Source organism: Misgurnus anguillicaudatus, chromosome 22 (genome assembly GCF_027580225.2).
Source record: "Misgurnus anguillicaudatus chromosome 22, ASM2758022v2, whole genome shotgun sequence".
Lineage (NCBI taxonomy): Eukaryota > Metazoa > Chordata > Actinopteri > Cypriniformes > Cobitidae > Misgurnus > Misgurnus anguillicaudatus.
In genome coordinates, this window is record NC_073358.2 from 10,019,410 (window position 1) to 10,038,358 (window position 18,949).

At 38.0% G+C, this 18,949-nt stretch overlaps 2 protein-coding genes across 4 annotated transcripts in view; both read left to right on the forward strand.

The window, feature by feature from the left end:
* The window catches only part of LOC129441075 (voltage-gated potassium channel subunit beta-3), a 58,381-nt gene extending 50,613 nt beyond the window's left edge, over positions 1–7,768 (forward strand). For all 3 annotated transcript variants that reach the window (XM_073860933.1, XM_055200816.2, XM_055200818.2), the window contains 2 exons: positions 53–141; positions 1,571–7,768. In XM_073860933.1, the coding sequence (XP_073717034.1) occupies positions 53–141; positions 1,571–1,660 (179 nt within the window). In that variant the 3' untranslated portion in view covers positions 1,661–7,768. The remainder of the gene's footprint in view (positions 1–52; positions 142–1,570) is intronic.
* A 2,585-nt stretch (positions 7,769–10,353) lies between these two features.
* Positions 10,354–18,587, forward strand: slc25a11 (solute carrier family 25 member 11). The gene is made up of 8 exons (XM_055200824.2): positions 10,354–10,568; positions 12,330–12,482; positions 12,712–12,918; positions 13,054–13,144; positions 16,148–16,238; positions 16,376–16,475; positions 16,645–16,696; positions 17,718–18,587. The coding sequence occupies exons 1-8, from the start codon at positions 10,492–10,494 to the stop codon at positions 17,871–17,873; spliced, it is 927 nt and encodes a 308-aa protein (XP_055056799.1). The 5' UTR covers positions 10,354–10,491; the 3' UTR covers positions 17,874–18,587.
* The last annotated feature ends 362 nt before the right edge of the window (positions 18,588–18,949 follow it).

The window sequence follows — 18,949 nt, forward strand, 5'->3', positions numbered from 1 at the left end:
ACCATGACACTTACTTGTGCAATATGAAAATAATGTGATATCTCTCAAACAGCATGGTGCTTACGTAGTGAGGGAGTCAGTTCTGTACTTCTTGGTGTCTCCAACACAGACCAACTTCTTGAAAACCTTGGAGCAATGCGGGTAACAAACATACTGTGGTGGTCATATTAGTAGAATATCATAAAAAAGTTGATTTATTTCACTAATTTCATTCAAAAAGTGAAACTTGTATATTATATTCATTTATTACACACAGACTGATATATTTAAAATGTTTATTCCTTTTTTATTTTGATGATTATGACAACTAAGGAAAATCCCAAATTCAGTATCTCAGAAAATGTGAATATTGTGAAAAAGTTCATCAGCTAATTAACTCAAAACACCTCCAAAGGCCTTTAAATGGTCTCTCAGTCTAGTTCTGTAGACTACACAATCATGGGGAAGACTGCTGACTTGACAGTTGTCCAAAAGATGACCATTGACACCTTGCACAAGAAGGGCAAGACACAAAAGGTCATTACAAAAGTGGCTGGCTGTTCACAGATCACTGTGTCCAAGCACATTAATAGAGAGGCGAAGGGAAGGAAAAGATGTGGTAGCAAAAAGTGTACAAGCAAGGGGGATAACTGCACCCTGGAGAGGATTGTCAAACAAAGCCCATTCAAAAACATGGGGGAGATTCACAAAGAGTGGACTGCAGCTGGAGTCAGTGCTTCAAGAACCACTACGCACAGACGTATGGGTTCAGCTGACGCATTCCTTGTGTCAACAGAACAACAGACAGCGTCAAAAGCATCTCGCCTTTAAAAAGGACTAGAGTACTGCTGAGTGGTCCAAAGTTATATTCTTTGATGAAAGTAAATTTAATTGGAAATCAGGGTACCAGAGTCTGGAGGAATAGAGGATAGGCACACAATCCACGTTGCTTGTGGTCCAGTGTAAAGTTTCTACAGTCAATGATGGTTTGGGGTGTCATGTCATCTGCTGGTGTTGGTCCACTGTGTTTTCTGAGGTCCAAGGGCAACGCAGCCGTATACCAGGAAGTTTTAGAGCACTTCATGCTTTCTGTTGCTGACCAACTTTATGGAGATGCAGATTTCATTTCCCAACAGGACTGGGCACCTGCACACAGTGCCAAAGAAAGCTACCAGAACCTGGTTTAAGGACCATGGTATCCCTGTTCTTAAATGGCCAGCAAACTCGCCTGACCTTATCCCCATAGAATATCAATGGGGTATTGTGAAGAGGAAGATGCGATATGCCAGACCCAACAAGAGCTGAAGGCCACTATCAGAGCAACCTGGGCTCTCATAACACCTGAGCAGTGCCACAGACTGATCGAGTGTCTGTGTGTAATGAATGAATATAATATACAAGTTTCACTTTTTGAATGGAATTGGTGAAATAAATCAACTTTTTGATGATATTCTAATTATATGACCCACAACTGTACACACTTACATGCATGTATACATACTCACTATTATATACACACACGCACACAAATATACACTCTTACACAAACACACGCAAATGCAGTGATAACATTTTTGTCTGTCGTCCATAGATTCTGTCTCAAATGAATCCTCAGACCATAGGTGAGATCGACGCACTCCTGGGAAACAAGCCTCACTCCAAGAAAGAGTCACGCGCGTGAAGGAACGAGATGATTACCGAACCACATACAGCCAGAAAAAGCAAGCGATGGAGAAAAGACTGAACGCGGCGTCCCATGGCTTCTCTGCTCTCCCGTATATTACAACACCTGCATGCCTTCTGCAACATGCTTCCAGCCCATACCGCACTGCTCTCTGTAACCCTACTCAAATATCTGAACATACCGACAAATAAGACGTGCAAACTCTGAAACGGCCGCACAAACGTCATCTTTCTTTATTTGGATACGCTGACGTTTCTGTCTTGAAGGAGAAAGTCTTGCAAAACCAGGAAATGAAAGAGGCGATGGAAAGTTTCCATGACCCCTCTCGTCCCTGTCCTTGTTTTTCCACCAGGTTTTCATCGGACGAGCTGTTATGAGAGAGTGCGTATGACGTGAGGCACGAACGAAAGTTTGTATGCGTGCATGAGGTGACACAAACTCTTTATCGCTGGTGTTGCACCTGAGCTACTCAAAACTCGGACGCCACGTCTCGCCGGGTGGACGGCGTGTCAGACGCTCAACGTAGCCAGATGTTTACGAAAGGTGCTCACCACATTCGTGGGGACGTCGCGGTACCCGTCAAAGTGCGGAGGAGTATGCGGACACATCGGCGTGTGACAGCAACAAGTCTCAACATCACAAGTCTTCCTCCGTTTCTCTCCTTTCCATCTCTCCTTGTGTTTACAATGGTGCACCTGTCCCTTTAAGAGAAATGTGTGCAGTTGTAGGAGGGAAGTGCGAGTGTGTATATGATGCCTCACAAACAGGTTCAAAGCCAATTCTCTATTTATTAAATAAGCATGTGTCATGTGTTTCATTTGATATAACAGTTAGTTGCAGTCCTTGATTCTGATTGGTCGAAAGCTGTGAATTTATTCATGACAGCTGCACTCAACGAGTCTGTGTATCACTGCACAGCACCCCAGACAGCAGACGAGTTCGGGCCGAATCCACACCGAACTCGGCATATCCGTCTGTAATTTGCTGTCTGGGCTCGCAATGTCAAACATTCTGTACAAGCGTTCCTTCAGGTTGAATGAGTGATCCGGGTGGGGCTGCCGCCACAGCAGCAAGCAGGCTCCTGATTGGTTAACGCGGCGCGAAATTCCGCCAAAGTTAAAATTTTTCAACTGGGGCGTCAACCGGCAATTCGCGGCAAACGCAAAATACACAAAAAGCACCATTCGCGCATACTTTGCGCGAACGAGGCAAAATCGCATCTTCCTCGCCATGCCAAACGCCTCATACGCGTCTTCACATTGACTTAACATTGAAATCACTCGCGCTTCATGCCTCTACCGCGGCTGGTGTAACATCACGTTGCTCGCTCTAGATTACTCGTGGGATATAACTTCGTGTCATGAGAATTTTTCGCTCGAGTTGAATATTTTCAACTTGTGCGAAGACGAGTTTGAGGCGAATAGCGCGTGTTTTCACGGCAAACGCGCCGCCCATATTGCGTCATTCGCATCGCCCCACGCGAGGACGCGTCTGATCGCGTCTTTGCATTGACTTTGTATGTAATCTACTCACGCAAATCGTTGAACTCGCATCTGGTGTAACTGTGGGTTTGCACCAAACGCAAAGCGTGCCATCACATCGCGTTGCTCGCTCTAGATTACTCGCGGGATTTAACTGCGTGTCATGCGAATTTTTCGCTCAAGTTGAATATTTTCAACTTGAATGAAGACGCGTTTGAGGCGAATAGCGCGTGTTTTCACGGCAAACGCGTCGCCCATATCGTGTCATTCCCATTGCCCCACGCGAGGACGCGTCTGATCGCATCTTTGCATTGACTTTGTATGCAATCTACTCGCGCAAATCCTTGAACTCGCATCTGGTGTAAACCCACAGTAAACGCAGCATAACAACGCCCTTCAGGCGTGACTTATTCATGATACAGCATGGCCTCAACTATTGCTTACCTAAAGGGATAATTCAGTCAAACATTTAAATTACCCCACAGTTTACTCACCATCAAGCCATCCTCGATGTATATGATTATCTTTTTCAGACAAAAACAATATGAGTTATATTAGAAAATGTCCTGGTTGTTCCAAGCTTTATAATGGTAGTAAATGGTGCTTCTGATTTGAAACCCAAAAAAGTCCATCCATCCTTACCAGAAATAATCCACACGGCGCCAGGGGGTTCATAAAAATGTCACAAATAATCATTTGAATGATTTCAGTGCTTTGTCAAAAATTTGCTTACAGGAAAATAAGAGAACTGGGTTTGAATACTTTTGCGAGGCATCATGTGTTTGCGTGTGAAGCTTGGCTTCTGTGTTCAGCATCCTTTGCACTAAGTGGACAGAGTCATAATTTTAAGATCATGGGTCCTAATAGTCATGATGGTTAACATGACCAGAGAACTGTGCTAGTATTGCTGTGTATTTGACACACATATGCACACACACACACATTTTCACGGTTCTGTCATGTGTTTATTGTTCTGTTCATTGTTCATGTCTTTTATTATGTAGCTCTGTTTCATGTCCAAACATGAGATGAGACTTTAATAAAACAAAACATGAAGCATGAAACAACGAGCATGATCAAGAACAAGAAACATGAGGGCTATATATATACAGACAAGAAACCAATCAGAACATGATACATCGGGAACAAGAGACAACCATGACAATGAACACTTTTAAAATAAAAGACATGAACATGAAACAGAACTACATAATAAAAGACATGAACACATGACAGAACCGTGACACACACTGCGTCTGTGACAATGAAAAGTGAAGCACTTCACATATTTGTGTGTTTGTGTCGTTCCATGATTTCAGACAGGCACAGATGAGACTCCTGACTGGATTGAATGAATCCCTTTTTGAAAATTTCATTTAGCGAATGATGTATATCACAATTGTGCAGCGCCACAAAACAAGGTTGACCAATTTACAGTATTACATATCTACGCTTAGACTTTGTTTAGACGAGCAACAAAAATCTTTTTTTTTTTTGTATGTGTGTGTTCTGTTTAGTTAAAGATGCATAGTACTAAACAATAAGATATTTAGATACACAGGAAATTTACTGCATTGTCTAAAGCCTGGGATACTTGCCGATTTTTGCCATCCTATAAGATCATTACCTCATAACACTGTGCGACATGGAGCGTTTAAACTTGGGTACGATGATAAAACACATTGAATCATAGGCTGCAACTTCATCAGCATGCACTACTGGTAAACAAATACAGGTCAGCAGGTCGTAGCAGCAAACACACTGTGCTTTGATCATGCTGAATTTCTGACATTGTCAGAAAACTATCGTAGGCTAACTTTGGTCGCAAGACCGCGAAATGGCCGTCTTTGAAACTCTCTCACTGTACGAAATAGGACAACCAATAAAGAGCCACAATCACAGAAATCGCGACAATTGTTTCACAATGGCATTCTTTCGTCTTGAACAGCCAAAAATCGTGCAGTGTATCCCGGGCTTAAAAAATAGAGTTCACATTTCATCAGATACAAAGTGACGTGGGGAAAGTTTCTAAAAAGCAAAATCAGATTTATGTACTGTGTGAACAAGGACTAGGACTTCTTGAGACACACACAGTTGAACACAGTAAGCAGGTACACTATAAAAAAGTATGTGTTTGTGCGGTATTAATTTTTTTTACTAAAGGTGCAGTGTGTACATTTTAGTGGCATCTAGTGGTGAGGTTGCGAATTGCAACCAACGGCTTAGTCCACTGCTCACCCCTTGCTTTTGAAACACATAGAGAAGCTATGGTAGCTGCCACCGGACAAACATGTCATAGTCGGAGACAACTTAGTAAAAAAAAAGTCAGTTAAGGGCTTCTGTAGAAAAATGGCGGCACAAAATGGAGACTTCCATGTAAGGGGACCCTCTTTGTATGTTGATAAAAAGGTCTCGTTCTAAGGTAATAAACACATAACGGTTCATTATGAAAGGTCTTTGTACACCCCTGATAATATAGTTTTGTATATTATTTTGCATTTCTGTCAAGAGATCCTTCTAAAAATTACACACTGCACCTTTAATTCAGCATTTTTAGACTAATAACTAACATAAATTAACAAAAAAATTAAAGGAAAATTTCATCCTCTAAATCTGTATGAATTTTTTTTTTTTTTTTTGATGAACACAAAAGAAGAATTTTAATACATGATGCTAGGCGCACAACTGATTGTGGCCATTGACTTCCATAGTAGCAATAAAAAATACAATGGAATTCAATGGGCACCATCAACTGTGTGCTTACATCATTTATCAAAATATATATTTCATAATTTATTAAAATACTTCCAAAATATTTTTTCCTACTATGGAAGTCAATGGTTACAATCTGCCATGTGCTTACCATCATTTATCAAAATATATTTTTCATAGTTTATCACAATACTTCCAAAATATTTTTTCCTACTATTGAAGTCAATGGTTACAATCAGCCATGTGCTTACCATCATTTATCAAAACATATTTTTCATAATTTATCACAATACTTGCAAAAAATATTTTTTTCCTACTATGGAAGTCAGTGGTTACAATCAGCTGTGAACTTACCATCATTTATCAAAATATATTTTTCATCATTTATCACAATGCTTTCAAAATATTTTTTCCTACTATGGAAGTCAATGGGTACCATAAACTGTACTTACATCATTTATCAAAATATATTTTTCATCATTTATCACAATACTTCCAAAATATTTTTTCCTACTATGGAAGTACAAAATTCAAAATATCTTCTTTTGTGTTCATCAAATTTAGGTTTAGAACAACATGAGGATGAGTAAATGATGACAGAATTTTTATTTTTGGGTGAACTATCCCTTTAAGGCAGCACAAACACTTACTTTTTCAATCTTTATTTACAGACAGTATTAGACCTTCATTGAACTGAGATCAGTTCTGCCATCATCAGGCTGATCTCATGGCAATTTGTGAGTATTTTACGAGTTTGCTAATTTGTATGAATTAGTACGAAGTGATTAGGTACAATTATTAGATATCCCCTCCCCTAACCACACCCCCTAACCCCAACATCACAGGGGCAAAGCAAATGAAAAACATACGAATGTGGTCGTACAAAATACTATGAATTAGCCACCTCATACGTACGAATTACCATGAGATTGTGTTGGCCATTTCTGTTTAATGTGCACTGGAAAAAATTCTTTGTTGCACTTAGATTTTGGAGTTTAATCATCTTGAATTTACAATTCATTTCAGCTTTATTGACTAGCGAGGAGTTGCTATAAATGATACAAATAAAGTTGAGTTAGCTTAGAAGTTATTTCAACTCCTCACTAGTCAAGAAAGTTGAAGCTATTTGTAATTTCAAATTGATTGAACTTGAGAATGTAAGTGCAACAAGGAATATTTACAGTGTGGATTTGAGATAAATTTGTCAACTAAGCATTACCAGCCTGATCGTTTGTACATATTGGCTAATTCGTATGAATTCGCACAAAGTTAATCATGCAAAAACATCACAGAGGTCAATGCAAATCATACAAAAATGTACAAATGTGGTCGTACGAATTAATACAATTTAGCCACCTCGTAAAATACGTATGAATTGCCATAAGATCACATTGGCATTACTCTCAGTTATATGTATTTGAGTTTTTATGAATGATAGAAAGAAATTCTGATTTTTTTTAATGGTCAAACTGATCCTGGGTCAGAAGAAGGACCACTTTTACATGGGCTAACATAAGTCCCTTTACTTGTAATTCAAGCTCATTATTCTTTGTTCTCTTTACGACACTGATTCTTATGTATCTTTCTATTTATATTGCTCAATGAACTTATGTAAGTATTGTATCTGAGTTGGTTCTTGAAATATTTTGGTAATAGTTTAATCTGTTAGAAAGGAAAGGCTTTAAAATGATATTTTTTATCAACATGTATAATCATTAGCAAGACTAAACTATCATTAGTTATATTGAACTAATGTATATATACATTTAGTGCACTCCCTCATATGGTAATTTTGCCTGAATATGTTAAAATTTACTGTCATGCAACTTGAAAAAGAAAAAAACAACAAACAAACAAGAAACAAGCCCTGTACTGAATGTATCTTGCTTGCCTTTAAAATGTGTGAAGAAAACTGTTGTCCAAAGTGTAATTTATGTTACACACACAATTTCACAAACATATGTGTTCAGGAATGCTGCAAAATAACCTACGACATACTTTGTAATCCTGGACGTCTCATAATTTAATGATGAGTTTAGGAGCATCAAAGTTTGATTTCAATCATTGATTTTAATGTTTGACATGATCTTAGTCAGTCAATATTAAAGACATTAATATTATATATTCACAGAAAGTTCTCACAAACAGAACAATGTGCTTAAATAACCCATTTTAACCCAACACCTGACAATTAGGGAGAAACTTGATATTAAGCATAGTTTCTAAGAGTCCATGCGGCAGTAGGAATAACAAAGCACATATGCATTGTGCATTGCAGTGTTGGTGCTGGTTGTGTTGGACTGCATTAAGCAACTGTAGAATACAAATCACTAAATCATAGAAAGTGCTTTGGGTCTAAGAAAAGCGCATTGGAAATAAAAAGCATTATTATTTATTAAAGGTCACGTTCTTCCTGATCCCATTTTTTAAACCCTGGTTGGGGTGTGGTGTTGCTGTGATAGCATGAATAATACCCGTAAAATGATAAATCTCAGAGTTCACTGCCAGGCGATATATTTTCTTTAACAGAATTTGTCTTCTTAAAGCCTTTGTCTTCTTCACCTACAGTGAATGGCCGGTTTGGACTGCAGCCCTCTCCTGCTTTAATTACGTCAGTAGAAGTTTTTGGCTGGACTCCGCCCACATGAATACGCCAGCTAAGCTAACGGCAAGCTAAGCTGCTATCGAATCACAACACACTAAACAAACTACACAATTTAGAACTCGTTAAGTATTTCTAAAGAAGGGACTTTATAGAGGGTTTTCACGACGCGTCATCAGAGCGGAAGACGCCATATTGGAGGCACTCCGCATCACAACAGAGAACAGGCACTGATGTATATCCCGAACATCGTCAAGGAAAATGATTAATTATTGCCGTGTTTGAGGTTGTACCAATAGGACAGATTGAGAAAAACATTTGGAATATTATTGACTTCCAAGTTATTAAAACGAGGGAAAGGAATGCAAGAAATTATCAGAGGAGGCGCTTGTGGTTGGCAAAGCTCAGGAAAAATAGTAGTATTATATTAGAAATATGATTGAAGTCCATAAAGTATAAAACAATTATGCTTCTACTTGTTGTATTTTATTTAAAGAGTTTTTAATATGTACTTTTAGTGTTTGCACAAAATTTACTTAAACACAACTAAAATTTGCGCTGCAATGCCTTAATGCCATTGTGCTTAATTGCTCATAACAAATTTTCTATTGTAATGATAATAATATTTTTAATAGTAAATTGTAAAAACAATTATTGCTTTTATTGTTTTACTGTGTGCTTATTTTACTGTAAAGCACTTTGGTAGGACACTGATTTAAATTTTTTACATAAATAAAGCTGACATTGACATATGAGCTCGGCATGAAAACCAGTTAACTATATCGGTATATGCAACTGAAGGAAGAATCGCCGGGTCGTCACGGATCCTAGAAGAGGGAGCTAACTCGTAAGGATCTGCACTGCCTATAAATTGTAATTTCTCGAAATATCGTGCCTTTTCTTGTGGTCCAAGTCCTTCCCTATATGCCGTTGCATCTTGGACGCGTTTCCTACATATCTACATTCACTGAAAGTATCCAAAGTGCACAATACTCCATTGTACTCCGTTCAGTTTTTTCACCGAGTGCCTCCACAATGGCCGCGCATCTGGGTTACCGCCCAGAACGTGACGTCGGTGAAAACTCTCTATAGAACAAGGAAGACATCGGCCCGTTTTGAGGACAGTGCGTCGTCCATCTTTTTTTTACAGTCTATGGTCTAGAGGGGTCTGGGTAGAACATTTTAGCTTTAACCAATCAGATTCGGTTTAACAATAAAGGCAGGGACATTCTAAAACGCCCAACATGGTATAATGTTAGATGGTTTCAGCAGTAACAACTTTGTGGAACAAATGTAATTTCCGGTAGGCCTAAACTAAAATGACAATGTGTACTATATCAAGTATACAATGTTAACTACCGATGATCCATGATTGCCATCTTGTCTTTAGGAAACCAAAACATTTCTTATTTTTGACGAGGTATTTGTTCCAGAGAGTTTAGCCACTAGTCAGACCATTAAACAAACAGAGACCGGAAGTTAAGTTCCGGCCATCGTGACAACACACGTAAAGATCTGATGATGAAACCATCTATAAAACAGGACAACGACACTTTTTAATAATGCAATGAAAATTTCTGTTACAACACAGCCTAGAATATATTTTTTTCTTTACTCCCAGTCACATTATAATCAATAAACAAGATAATAATCACTTTAAGTTTAGTTTATAATATGGTATTTTTGAATAAATATATTACAAACAGGAAAACAAAATAAATAAACTTCCCTTCACAAATTTCACGTGGAAATCCAATGCGTTTTGCTTCAATGTTTTTCAAACGGAGAAAAAATATAACCTACCTTAATAAAATTTTTGCCTTACGAGAGATACGTCATATTACGCGTCACCTACGTGCTCGACCCCGTGAGTAAACGCTTACATGCTATTGGTCCAAGGCCGTCGCGTTTGACGTGCGCGGCCCCGGTGAGTCACCTTGCTGTAGTGAGTTGCTGCGGTGTCTGCCGCGTCGCATCGGAACGAAGCGGTGAAGTGAAGGTGTCCTACAGAATACGCGACAAATCCCGCAGCCATGGCAGCCGCAGCTGGCACGAGTAGACCCAAGACATCGCCCAAATCTATTAAATTCCTCTTCGGCGGCTTGGCCGGGTACGTATGCAGCTGCGCGTGCGTTCATACAGCGGTGCTTTCTGATGCATGATGGGATTAAATAAAACTGTCATTGTTAAGGGGTTTATTACTGAATGAGATGGTTAACGTGCGGAGTTTGCCATGCGGTATGGCCAGGTTTTTTCTATAAATGTCAGTTTTGTTGTGAATGAAGGTGCAGGCCCGGGGAAAGCCTCGCGTCAATCTGAACTTCTGCCTAAATGTCACGGACTCGCGCAGCTCTGTGTGTGATATTCTTGTCCATATTACTTCATCATTTGTAAACAATTTTTGATTATTTAAAACGATTCCTACATTGACACAAAACAATTTATTTTGTCAGTATTACGGTTCCTGTTTGATGATATAAAATTGAGTCTTCCTTCTCAAATCAATGTCACTGATGTCAAAGGGCTTCATTTTTAGGATTTTTCGTTGTCTTATGTGAATGCCACATTAAAAATGTATTTCTTACGAATGCATTTATTATTGTTTTTTGTTGCATTTTAATTATACTGTAGGGTAACTAACTTCAGGTAAATAGGGTAAGTTTTTGACAGTCATTTCAATGTGTCCCAATCTAACCTACTTGTTGACAGAGAATTGCTAGAAGACTAGTAGATTATGCCTTGATGTGAAATCTCTGTGACCCAATATGTGAAGAAAATGTAAGCTAGCTATTATTAGCGCTAGCTATTATTAGCACTAGCAGGTATCATAATTTAAATCAAGCAATATTTTTGTCAGAACTATACAAACTATGTATAAAACACAGAAATATTGTTAGAAAGACAAAATGTTAGGATGTAGGAAGATATTTTGAGGAATATTTGTAACCAAACGATCAGAGGCCCCATTGACTTTCATAGAATTATTTTTGTCAATGGGGCCTCTGATTGGTTTTGTGGCGGACATTCCTTAAGGTATCTTCCTTTGTGTTCATCAGAACAAAGAAATTTATACATGTTTGTAACAATGTGAAAGTGAGTAAATGATGAACTATCAATGTGTTTGGGTGAACTATCCCTTTAAATACAGACACAGATTTTGAATCCTAAAAGAGTGTTTTGACGATGCACGATGGGTGTTTTTAAGTGTTTTGATAAAACAAAACAAATATGCACCCAAACACATTGACTCTGAGAAGCATTTGTAGATGTTTCCTTTTAGATGCAAAATTTATGGGAGGAAAGTATTTTAATAAATCACACAAAGTGATTTGCTAAGGTTTGCGCTCATCAATTTATTGGTATTTGCGGCACTATTTAACACCCAAAGAAACATGTCTTATGCTGCATGCACACCGCCATCGACTAGCAACGGTGGTGCGGCCCATTCTCATTCATTTCAAGCTTGGCGGCTTCCGACAACATGAGTGACAGTAGATTTGCGCAAAACTTTTGTTATTTAATAAACAACAACAACAACAAAAAGACAATTGCGAAATGACAGCATTTTCATTAACCGATGTTATGCAACTACAACATAATTTTGTTTTCTCATGATAAGTCATGACGTGTGTACGACTGCAGAAATTTCCACTTGCATCTGTGCTTTTTTTTAAATTTGCGCCCTAATGCTAATTTGCCCATAATCTTTAAATATATTGGGAACAGCTTTTGGTGTTTTTTATGTTCTGGAAAAAAAACAGGCAATTTATCTTTTGCCTTATCTTGTAAGAAGTTAATTTGCAAATCTTTATTAATATTTGCTGGATTATAATGCATGTATAAACCAATCAACATTGTTTTTGATTCTTAGGATGGGGGCGACTGTGTTTGTGCAGCCGTTAGATCTCGTAAAGAATCGGATGCAGCTCAGCGGTCAGGGATCCAAGGCTCGCGAGTACAAGACAAGTTTTCATGCCGTGGGCAGCATCCTTCGCAACGAGGGTGTACGTGGCATCTACACCGGGTAAGAAAGTGAGACGTAGGCCTACCATAGTGATATGATAAGTTAACTGAGAAACTATAGATAAAGTATGATGATGGAAGGCAAGAGTGGAACAGATTAATTCATTTACAAATACGTTTTATTATTTTTTTAAAGATAAATTTTATTTGTGGTGGATGGGAAAAACTAGATCTTAACTGCATGTTATTTTTGTTCTCGTGTCTTTTTGATCACACATGTTCTGGTGAAGACTTTCAGCGGGTTTGTTGAGACAGGCCACCTACACCACCACTCGCTTGGGCATCTACACAGTCCTGTTTGAGCGCATGTCTAAAGCAGATGGGACACCTCCTAATTTCTTTATGAAGGCTCTGATTGGCATGACCGCCGGTGCGACGGGGGCGTTTGTTGGGACTCCGGCTGAGGTGGCGCTTATTCGGATGACAGCCGATGGACGGTATGAATGAAACCGTTTAATCTGAAGCGTTGAATTTAGGATCTTTTATTTAGCAGTTTTTGATGACAAGAAAGTCTTAACATGTTTTTTTTTACCTAATGTTTTGGAGTAAAATATCAAAAAATCCCTTCCCAGATTGCCTCCAGATCAAAGGAGGGGTTACACGAATGTCTTCAATGCCCTCATCAGGATCACCAGGGAAGAAGGAGTCACCACACTTTGGAGGGTATGTGGTGATATATTTATAAGTATATAGTCATGGGTTATTGAAAAAAAATTATACAATGTTTTTTTATTTTTTATTATTTTAATGTTTTATTTACTCTAAAAGATTTTTTAACTCTTTCCCCGCCATTGATGAGTTATTTCGTAACTCATTAAGAAAACGTTTCCCTGCCAGTTTTACGGCAATCCATATTTCCACTATTATCCAACTTATAAAACGATGTAGCATCCACTGATCCAAAAACAGTAAAAACTCTTTGTATGTTTTGATCATAGCTCTGAATCTAATCTCTAACAAAAGTCCTTTACAACAGTGGTTCCCAAACTTTTTCAGCGTGCGGCCCCCCTTGTGTACGTGCATTCCTTCGCGGCCCCCCCAAAGAAAATTTGTGACAAAAAACTGTTATAAAACTCAACATTTTAATAAAAAAAAAAAACATTAAATTATACAAAAAAGTAGTGCTTTTGGTTAGTAGCCAATTTTTTTAGGTTTAATTACACAGAATTCATGATAAACTAATGTATTTAATAAAATGTCATAAAACTAGGGCCCCCCTGGCAACATCTTGCGGCCCCCAGTTTGAAAACCACTGCTTTACAACATGCAATTATTTTAGCGTTTTGCTCAAAATGTGGTATTTTTTAAGAAACCTACCCATATTTGAGAGGTAATAAAAAGAGAACAAACCAATGTTTGTTGTTTGAAAGCAGAGGGTCTGTTTTTTCGTTTGATATATTGTATGTTTATATATTTAAAGAAAAAAGTTTTCCGGAACTTTTGTGAAAATAGCCTCTCACACAGTAATTCTGATAAATTACCATGAATTTACCAGAATGAATTTACCAGTAAATACAAAAATGTTTTGTTCAAACACACAGTGACATTCCGTCTTTTTACCAGTAAGACATCATTCACACATCAGTATCAAAATACCGGTAAATTCGTTGAGAAAGCGGAAGTACCTGTGGCGCGCGGCGAGTTGTATTTGTAAACAATCCACGTCGTTCATATCCACGGTCCATATTTTGTTGTTTTCACGTCTGTGGTAAACTCTGACAGTCGCGAAGTTGCTCATGACCAAACAACATTGCATGAGGCGACGTCAAACCGAAAATGCGTTTTAAACAATAGTACTGTTTGCACTTTAGGCTTCACAGAGGGCGTACTAAGGACGTCGGCAATTCGGCAAGTATGTGGTAAGCTGTTTTAAACAACTTTGGTAAAGAAATGTGGACGTAAACTTCAGGTGTGCTCGACTTTTAAGCAGCGTGTGTGTGGAAACTGGGAACAGTGCGGGGGTAAACGCGTCATCTGTATTAAAACATTATGATTGCCCCGAAACTGTCAGCGTGGTCTGACGTCGTCCGTTCTAAATGCCGGTAATCCTATATTTTTCGTTCACACATAGCGCTTACCGGTAAATTACTGGTAATCTTACAACCTTTCTTACTGGTAAATTGGGAGCACTGATTTACCGGAAAGGTTTACCTGTTAACTGCAATTTACCAGTAAAGGCTGTATGTGTGAAAGGGACTAATCATAAAAAATGCTGGGACTGGCTGGCAACTTTTTTTAAAATGCTGGCGGGGAAAGAGTTAAACAATAGTAGTCCATGGTATGACATCATTTAAATACCAAAGTAAATGTGCACTGGTTTGTGTTTTAAAATCACAGAGTATGGATCATAATATAAGAGTAGTTGGATTATACAATAATTGCATGCTGCACACTATTTCTCACAAATAGTTTGCGAGTACGCAACATTAGTATACTGATGTTCCAGTGCTGTGACGGATCGCAGTTGTTGACTTGCGGTTCGGCTCACATGCTATTCGCGGATTAATATTCAAATTTAAATAGGGAAAGCTTATCATTTGCACATGTTTCTAACAATTTAACCGCAGAAAGGCGCTAAAGGGAGCAGATTTTCTGTACGCACATGCGGTTAAAGGCGGAGTCCACGATGTTTGAAAAACAGTTTGGAAAAGGAGACGGGCCGACTACCAAAACACACTTATAGCCAATCAAATCAAATCAAATGCCGGGTTGCGTATGTGTGGGGCGGGTCTATCAACAGAAGGTCCAGATTCTATTGGGGTAGGGGCGTGTTTGTTTAGGTGATTTCAAATATCAACATTGGCTTTCAAACATCATGGACTCCGCCTTTAAATGTGTCCGGTCCGACCGTTTATGCTGCATCTTCTTTCTGAAGTGCCGTTTAGTATTCGCCCTCCGCCTGCGTGTGCACATGTTTAAGTGCACTCAGTAGTGCATATACGGAGAGACGCATTTCAAAAATTAAGCCAACATAAAATCTTTCGGTTCTTGACAAAATTAGCTCACAGTATTCTTTTTTTTAATAAAAACATTTGTTTATGTCTTAAGTGAATTATAGAGTCAGAAACCATTCTGTGCTTATTTGTTCTTAAAGAGACAATAACCTCATTTAACCTACTTAAGTCTGTGTCATTAATGTTAATCAAACAACCCAAGAGAGAGTAAATCATTTCTGTGGCCCTAAAAATAATAATAATATTACATTTGTTCAATAAAGACAGTGTTATTATTCATTTAATTCGATTTCTGTACCTAATGCTAATTTTAGACCTTACTTAATGTGCAACTTTGTAATTTTTTATAAATGTTTTGTAATTTCTTTATTTGTTATTAGATTTTTGAAAATCTTTTTTTTGCTAATTCGAAAAATGCCTCAAAAACCATAATGTGATCCGAACTGTGAGTTTTGTGATCCGTTACAGCCCTATGATGTTCTAATGGTGTGGTCACATGACCTTGCTGTGTTAGCTTACACGCTTTATTCACTTCTGATGTTAAATAAACATATAAACTTGTTTTAGTTTATGTGTGATATGAGATTTATTACGATTTTATGTGTGCGGTTTTATTTGTATACACAAGTTTGTTACGATAAGGCACTGTAAAGTCCTGTGCACATTCTGTTCTGTGTGTAGGATTGTGAAACTGTGTTTGTTTCTGATCAAGGGTTGCATACCCACCATGGCCAGAGCCGTTGTAGTGAACGCAGCACAACTTGCTTCATACTCCCAGTCCAAACAAGGTCTCCTGGACACTGGTACGCACTCTCTTTTATCTTATCAGTTAGTCTTGCTGTATCAGGCCTGTTGTAAAATCCAGCTCACATGTCCGCTGCTTTACACTAATGATTAAATCAGTTTTGTTGATTTACACTCTCTCTCTGTGTATGTGCAGGTTATTTCAGAGATGATATCTTGTGTCATTTCTGTGCCAGTATGATCAGTGGACTGGTCACCACAGCTGCATCCATGCCAGTTGACATTGTAAAGACCAGGTACCCTTAACGTTCTCATTTACATTTAATCATTCGGTAGATGCTTTTACCCAAATGAACTTAAAGTGCATTCAAGGTATTGGCCTGTCACTAATGCATACTGATGTCACAAATGGCCAATATACAGCAGTAAAAGTTATTAATGCTAATGTATTTCTCTTTTCGAAAGAATTCAGAACATGAGAATGATTGACGGCAAACCTGAGTACAAGAATGGATTGGTATGTTCTTTTTAACGTTCTCCACTTTCCCGATACTGACCATTTTAAGAAACTGATCTCAGACAGCTGAGTTGTGACCTTTCAGAGCCGTCACACTTACATGGGGATTAAGTTTCAAACCTCCTACCTTAGAGAAGGCCCATAGACATTTGTAAATGTACTTCATTTGCACTGACATTTGGTGTTGTAAAACTCTTTTGCCATCTGTAATGAGTTATCAACACCTCTGAATTATAGTTTTGGGCCATGTGTAAATATGATACAATACAATCATCTAAAATGCTTTTTATTAATATTATTGGGCAAATATTGTGCATTTTTACTGTTGATCCCACTGAAGTGCCTGTACTGTTTGCTAAGCGATGAGACTGATTTGGCGTACGAATGTTTAAAGGTGCCGTAGAATGTAAAATGTATTTACCTAGGCATAGATTAATAATAGGAGTTCTGTACGTGGTAATGACGTATCGTGAGTCTCAAAGGTCATCGTTTCCTCCTCCTCATGTAAACCTTGTGCACGCAAAAAACAGGCCAATCTCAACATAACATCAACTGTGACGTTACAGTCACGATGTACGCCCCCAACCTTAATTTACTCAGATAATATAGATCATGTATAATAATATATAATACAGAAAATATTATCAAATCTAATCATGTAAATTTCATCATAATCAACATTATCATACACATTATTAAACATTATAATTGTAGCCTAGTATTTTATTATGGAGTACATGATTATTGCGTATGAGTGGTTTTAGGTTTTCTTAAATTTTTGCATACATTTAGAGGACCTTTTGATACGAGTTTTTGTTGAATCGCGATTTGTTCGTGGAAACATCCGTACGCACAAATTTATGTGTACGCATGCTTAGAGAATGAGACCCAATATCTAATTTTTTAACGGTATTGGCGTTTAGCTGGTTTTGTATCCGAGTACTTCATTTTTTATAGTCTGCATATTGTTCAACATTGTGTATTATCAGTTTTCTTCACGTCTCTCTCTGTTTCTGTGTAGGATGTGTTGGTGAAAGTCATCAGGAATGAAGGATTCTTCAGCCTGTGGAAGGGTTTCACTCCATATTACGCTCGCCTGGGGCCACACACAGTCCTGACCTTCATCTTCCTGGAGCAGATGAACAAGTTCTACAAGATCTATTTCCTCGATTCATAGGAGCCACCCGTGGATGGCACAAGAAGGATCCATTTCTACAGAGCCAGCGTGTATGCTCGTCTGCAAACGTCATTTCTCCTTGTGCTGTTTTACTTCACATCTTTAGTAGAGTTTGTGGTAATACACACTGGCTCAGGTGCACTGTCGTGGTGGCAACTGTGATGGACTCCTGTATTACAGACTGTAACTGACCGACCTAAACCATAAACTGGCCCTTCTGTCTTCATGGTGTGAGGGAGGATCATTCACACCAGTTGTAAACCTCATTTTGTTTTTAAAGAATTATTTATATAATTCCACTTCCCAACCTTTTCCTTAAAAGCTTTAAAGTTTTTCAGCTGAACCAAGATTAATGATTGAATCATGAAACATGTCTTTAATTCTTTTTTGATTTGAACTGTTACAACCACTTGGTTTGAACCAAATGTTTTATACATTGCCAGATGAATGTATGGTCAGATATGGATGGAGGTCCAAAAGATTTCCCATTACAAACTGTAGACTCTTATTTAGCTCTGTAGACCCTTAAATCGGCAAATCCAATATACTGTATGTTCTCCCATAGAGGACAGAGGCTTTCCAGTAAATAATTGTTAATGTTTTCCAGTGTTGAGCACAATGAACAGGTCAATGCGGTATATTAAAGAAAATTAAGAGTGTAAAGGCCAAGGCTCTTCCTAATTGTTGTATTAAAGATTGAGATTAAGAACTTTATGATCTTTGGTGATATAATAATAACTGGAAACAAACAGGTGTATCAAAAGCTGTTAATTTCAGCATAACTGATGTTGATGAATCACAAAACCATCATAGTACATAGTTCATAAATCCCATGGCTGAACCATCTCACAGTGTTCCTATTCTTAATTACAGAATGATTTAAAAATTTAGGGTTTAAATAAAACCTACCCTTTACTCTTTTTTTTATAAATATTAAATTTGCCTTAAGTAGACAATTGACCAAACATTGAGAATATTGAGAGATTAATGAAACCAAACAAATATTTTTTTAAAGAAATCTGAAAAGTAAAAATTAATAAATTATCTATATCCAAAGCACAATATTTTAATATATT

Coding starts and splice junctions, on each gene's coding strand:
- slc25a11 (XM_055200824.2), top strand. CDS start 10,492: ATGGCAGCCGCAGCTGGCACGAGTAGACCCAAGACATCGCCCAAATCT. Junction 13,145..16,147: donor GAGTCACCACACTTTGGAGG/GTATGTGGTGAT, acceptor TTTCTGATCAAG/GGTTGCATACCCACCATGGC. Junction 16,476..16,644: donor GTTGACATTGTAAAGACCAG/GTACCCTTAACG, acceptor TCTTTTCGAAAG/AATTCAGAACATGAGAATGA.